This window comes from Brachypodium distachyon, chromosome 2 (assembly GCF_000005505.3).
Source record: "Brachypodium distachyon strain Bd21 chromosome 2, Brachypodium_distachyon_v3.0, whole genome shotgun sequence".
Taxonomy (NCBI): domain Eukaryota; kingdom Viridiplantae; phylum Streptophyta; class Magnoliopsida; order Poales; family Poaceae; genus Brachypodium; species Brachypodium distachyon.
The window spans coordinates 23,595,585-23,601,568 of record NC_016132.3 but is presented as its reverse complement, the minus strand read 5'-3'; the positions used below and the strand labels follow the sequence as shown (position 1 = coordinate 23,601,568).

Sequence of the window (5,984 nt, the reverse complement as noted above, 5' to 3'; positions counted from 1 at the left end):
GGGGTGCACCCTGCACTGCCTGCCATACAGGAGCGAATATACTTCAGTTTAGCTAGTACTGAGTAGAGTAGAGTAGAGGAGCACATGGATCAACCTGGTTTGGCCTCGTCAGAGGCCCGCGAGTAGTCTTGTCAAGTTGACATTAGGAAGAAACGAGGCGTATGGACTTGGCTCTTCTTCGACCGCTGCAGAAGTTTGGCAGGACGAACGGAATGTTCGGCCAGGCGATTTTATTCCAAAGAATGATCGCGAGTCACTGGGCATTTTTGTCAGGGAACCCCAATCACCATAGCTTCTTGGCGGCACCACAAGAAAGTTCGGCAATCGGAACGCACATGCCCAATCTGGCCATTAATGGGTTTTTCTAGAGTAGTCCTGATAACGGCTGTTTTATCTCGAGAAATTGATAGCAAAAGTAAACACTCCAGAATCGAAAGCTCGAGTAACACAGAAAAAGTGATCATCAAAGAAATAATCCAAATGATAAAAATGGAAGAATCGTGCGCCAAGCTCGACTCGATCAATTTCAATTATAAGAACACACATGATGAGGCTTATTTGGTATAGAAGCACACTGCAATCATAAAATCAGGTCAACAACCTTCAATGGGTTGGCTGGTCAGGTACGCTAGTCAAATCGATCATGCTCGAAGGACACACAAGACTTCTAGAATGATCAGAACATGTTGTAGGGTACACACAAACACCACAAGCAAGTTATTGCGTTTCGTAGTGCCAAACATTAACAGGATATTTTAAGTTCGCATAGTCTGTTTTGATAAGAAATTTAGTCACTCAAGTGGGGCATAAATTTTTTGATATAAACACCTCTTCCGAACAACTTGCGCAGATATCTCGAGTTCAAAAAAACTATCATAAAAAAAAGGTTCAAAAAACTTGCGCAGATAGACGAAAGAAGAGCCCGAATGGCTCGCAATCATGACAGCCACCCTATCATGGCAAAGCAAATACAAAAACAATATGGGTTCCCTAAAAAAAACAATATGGGTGAACGAAACTCAAGTCGGTTGATATCAGCAGTAGAGGAGCCTAGTTTTAAAAGGGGCGACTAGTGCGTCCAGAAATCCTCGTTTTCCTCCATCCTGGAAAATAGAGAGGATGCATATACAGATGCCTGTGAAATACTTTAGACTTCACTAAAATAGTCCCGTTAAGTCGTGAAGAAACTATGCTTGAATTGAGAAGAAATAGGGATCTGATGAACCAAGCTATGGCTGAGAAACCTGAAGATATTTGTTTGGGGAAATAGGGGGAGGTTCATCCATTTCAGAAGAGATTTCAATTTCTTTCTTCCTTTTTCATGCAGACATTTCACAGAATGAAGACTTATCTCGGCCAACAGTCAAAAGATACACAAGCACGGTTCAATACACAAGTTGTAAAACTTTTCAACCAACTGCAACGAGCAAAATCAAGAACAGAAACAAATGACATCTTTTACTTTTTTTTTATTTCAATGGCTTCTTACCTACAGGGTAGAGGACTAGGAAGATCCTCCCCTGCAGAAAGAAGGCCACTCATATGGTCGGGGTGATGGAGCGGGATCCATTGGAAGATTGCTGTCATGTAACCCATTGATGCCTGCACCACCAAGGTTCCCAGAAGGCCTTGTGGATCTGCCACCCATGAACATGGTTGACCATGTGTCTGACAGCCATTCGCTCTTGGCTGCAGGGTTTAACAAAGTTGTGTCAAGACTCCAGTCTATTGAGGTGTAGTCACAAGGTGCTGGACCATTGGTTCTCCAATCACCATGAGATAAAGTTGAAGAGGACTCGGATGGGCTCCAACCTCCTCTATGCATGCCAAGTGACGACGCCACAGCCTGAGATGATGATGTACCTCCAGATCCCCATGTACCACCCCAACCATTAGCAGCGAGCTCTATAGGATTGGAAACAAAACTTTGCTGATGGTTTGCATGCATGAACTGCTTGGCAGAATTGACGCTGTCCAAATTCATATTTCTTAGTCCATTCCCTAAACCACCATTCACCATCATATCCACACCTGATGCGCCATTCAAGTACCATTCCCTTGAAGATGGCTCTGATGCAAACATACTGTGGCTTGTGGATGGTAGGCTTTGCTTGGCAGCTGCAGATTGAGGCCGCTGCATTACAACTACCGACTCTCGCAGGCCCCCGTTATGCATTGCACTTTTCATCTCGTTCCCTGCTGCCAAATGCCGAGTTTCTGACTTCATTTGAGACACTGCAACTGGCAAAGGAGATGATGTCACATAGGGAACTGTTGGAACCGCATTAAGCCGCCTCTTCTCGGGTTGAAAAAATTGTTGCCGGACCATTTCTGGCTTCATTGGTGTGGCCAAAGGTTGAAAACCTTTAACTGCAGGTTCCTTTGGACCACTACCATTTAACAAAAGCTTGTAGTTTAAATCCTTCTCGTCTCTCCTCATTTGCTGAACACCTACTGAAGAAAATCCATTTGCTTGAGGCCTTGCTGGGTTCTGCGCAAGCATGACCTGCTGCTTATTAACCAAACCACTTGGATCACCAGACCCTTCAGGCTTAGATGCAGTTGTTGCTGATTCTTGCTTCTGTGTCTTCAAGACCTCCTCGGCCTTTTCTAGATCACCCTCACAAGAAACAACAGCCCTTTCGACCTCTTGCTTTGTACACTTAAATTTTGCCTCCAGGATGACAATCTTTGCAACCTCCTCGGTTATATTAATCTTCAAATTAGCTCCAGACTGTTGATCTGCTGCAACTTGCTGCTTCGTTTCCTCACTGCCATCAAAATTACAGAGCCAGGCAACAGACTCCTCGAGACAGCCCTCATTATGTATAAGGGCCATCGTCGCATGATCTGCTGAAAAACCCATTGCAACAAGCTTCTGAGCAAGCGTCTCCAGTTTTCTGGACATTAGGTATCCCTTGCAACGCTCATGTAATTCCTGGGCACGTCTCTCCTTCTGCCTTTGATGCTTCTTCTCATTCTTTTGTCTGATCTTCTCACGTTTATCGAGATCACATCCAGGAACAGAGTCCACTCGAGGAGCAGTGCTGGTTGATTTTTCCTTTGTATCTTCTGACTCACCAGAACAGCTACCATTATTGGAGGCACAATCAAAGTCCCCTGTACCATGGGAGCTGCGAGAATGCTCATCTATTTCATCTGTATTCCTCAATTTTTCACTACCCTGGCTACCCAGCAGAGAGGATGATGGCTCCAGAAGATGGAATTTTCCAGAGAGGTTGTTGTTGTAAGTGCTAGCAACTGTACCATTCCCGATTGGCTTCACAGCAACCTTGGGTTGCTCTTTAGCCGCTTTAAAAGCTGCTGCCCTATCTTTTGCCTTGGATTTGGATGCAGACGGCATTTTCAACACGCTACCTGCATTCAAGTTTTCAACAAAATAATTATCACTCAATGAAAACATAGATAGATCCTTTTTCTAAAGAAATCATAACACATAACCATGTAAGCACACATTTACAAGAAGAATTAAAAGATTTGCGTATGGAACTTTCAGAATTGATCAAGACGTTGCCATTTGAATGATCACTATGTGCCAGCCCAACAACCAGTGGAAACTGGAACGTCTAATTTACCATAGAACACAAAGTCAACGGTAGAGATCCAAGAAACACCTAGATTACGACCCTAGTACTTGGGCCAGTATTAATGTATTCCTACCGCTACTCACCCTGACACGCTCATGTATGCATTACACCCTATGCTTGGATCCACATAGCTTAATTAGCTGCTTTCAGAAAGTATTCACCAATTGTAACATAAAATGATCCAATATAGTTTTAAGACGAGAAATGAAATATAAGCTATTCAGGACAATAAGACAGGTTTGCTCAACTAAACACAGCAGAAGCATTCGTATTGGCACAATTAAGAATCTCTTCCTGGCAGTGGTTGGCAAGAAAGCACATTTCATACAGGTACATGTATGTAAATAATTCACGAAACATATTGCAGAAAATTAAGCAATGAGAACCAACTTACACTTCATAATACACTGATCATATGATCTAGCTACTTTTGTTACTGACTGAAGATAGATAAAGCTAAGTGGGAGCAAATGCTCTCAAAGAATCAAGAATATATTTCATTTCAATGACCTAGATTTAGGGTCATATTAATTCCTTAATATTGCTATTTATTTTTCCCTTTGGCATATCCAATGCAGACTTTTCTCTTTTGCCCACAAGAGTACAAACACATAAACATCTAGTTAGCACACAACAGAGCAAGAAAGTACTGATCAAATAAAATGCAAATAGGGAAGCTCTAACCACCAATTGAGGACATAAATTACTTCCGATTTAAATCTAGAAACTAAATAAAATGTAAAGTATAGAAATATGCCTATATACACCAGTCCAAATAGCAAGGCCAACAGACGTCCGTTACATAAAAAAGTATTAATTCAGCAGAGTCTATATTACAGCTAATGTAACAGAAATTAATGCCGCATATGCTTCTACAAAAGCATGCAGAATGGCATTATTTCCATTTGACAATCAGCCTCTCCATCGTACCATTTCTTCTCATATATACTGGAGAAATCAATTTGTGGATGTTAAATTGCCATAATCAACTAACAAAATACTACAATCATTTTCACGGCAACGAAACATCTTGCACTAGTGGCTATTAAAACAGCTTTTGCATTCACACGGTCTCTAGCGGCTAATCATCAACCAGCAAAAAAGCAGGAGAATTTCTCCTCTTATAAAACTGGCTCACACAACAGCAGCATGGTTTCAACAAAAAAAAATATGCGCCAGTCCAAGTAGCAAGGCCAACGAAGCACCCGTTACATAAAAATATTAGTAATTTAGCCGAATCTATATTACAGCTGACGTGACAGAAATTAATGCCGGATATGCTTATATATACAAAAACATGCAGATTGGCATTATTTCCGTTTGACAGTCAGCATCTCCATCGTACGTTTCTTCTCATATACTGGATACATCAAACTGTGCATGTTAAACAGCCATAATCAACTAACAGAATACTAAGATACTCATCCCGACAACGAAATGGCAATGTCTTGCACTAGTAAATTCTAAAACAGCTTTTGCATTAACACGGTCTGTAGCAACTATTCATCAACGAGAAAAAAATCAGGAGAATTTTCTCATCTGCACAACAGCACCAAGGTTTCACCGAAAACATGACGATTAGAGGTGAACCTCCCCCCCCCCCCCCCCCCCCCCCGAATCCAAGCATGACACTAATCCGCATCCGAAATTAAGAGAGAGTATCAACGTGGGACGTCACTCCAGACTGGGCCCAGACACCACGCCCATAACTCCCCTGAGCCTTCGACGCGGTGAGGCCGCCGAATCGCGCGATTTCCCTAGCGTGGCACGGGCGACCTCAAAATTCAGCAGGGGCACGCCACCCGCCCGCCCGCCCGGCGCTCCAGGCGAGCGGTGGCATTCCACCGCGCCCTTAGATCAAACCGTGGGACCACACAACACGCCTAAATCAAATCGAGACAGATAGGGATCAGGGAGAGGGGGGAGAGGGGTTGGGGGCTTACCGTTAGAGGCGCAGAGAGGGGATGTAGGGTTTTGGCTGCGGCGGCGGCGGCGAGATCGAGAGCCGGGGGAAGGATTTGGGGGCGAGTTAGGGTTTGGTTGACGCGGGTGGGGGACGGGAGAGGAGGGGAAGACGAGGCGAGAGCGAGCGAGCGAGCGAGAGAATGACAGAGGAAGGGGGATCAAAACGATCGGGTGGGGCTTGCCTGTGCCTGGGTTGGTTTGGTCCGGTGGTCTCGTCTGTTTCGCCTTTCGCGTGTGACCGTGTGGGTGGGAAGACGAGACGCCAGCGCTTGCGGGCCTAACGTGGATCGGGTGAAATAGATTTGTTTCAGTTCAACTGGGTCGAAGGATTGGATCCAGCCCACTAGTATAGAATATAAGGGCCGGAAAACTCTTCCCTTAGCCATCGCACGCGGCTTGCCTGGGCAATAT

At 44.2% G+C, this 5,984-nt stretch overlaps 1 protein-coding gene across 1 annotated transcript; it reads right to left on the bottom strand.

The window, feature by feature from the left end:
- Positions 1-1,285: 1,285 nt before the first annotated feature.
- LOC100839304 lies at positions 1,286-5,724 on the bottom strand. The gene is made up of 2 exons (XM_003568418.4): positions 5,552-5,724; positions 1,286-3,378 (listed from the first exon to the last, which is right to left on the bottom strand). Exon 2 carries the CDS (start codon positions 3,362-3,364, stop codon positions 1,505-1,507), a length of 1,860 nt encoding a protein of 619 aa, XP_003568466.1. The 5' UTR covers positions 3,365-3,378; positions 5,552-5,724; the 3' UTR covers positions 1,286-1,504.
- Positions 5,725-5,984: the final 260 nt, after the last annotated feature.

Excerpts from the sequence above, each read along its gene's own strand:
- LOC100839304 (XM_003568418.4), bottom strand. The coding sequence starts at position 3,364 with ATGCCGTCTGCATCCAAATCCAAGGCAAAAGATAGGGCAGCAGCTTTT.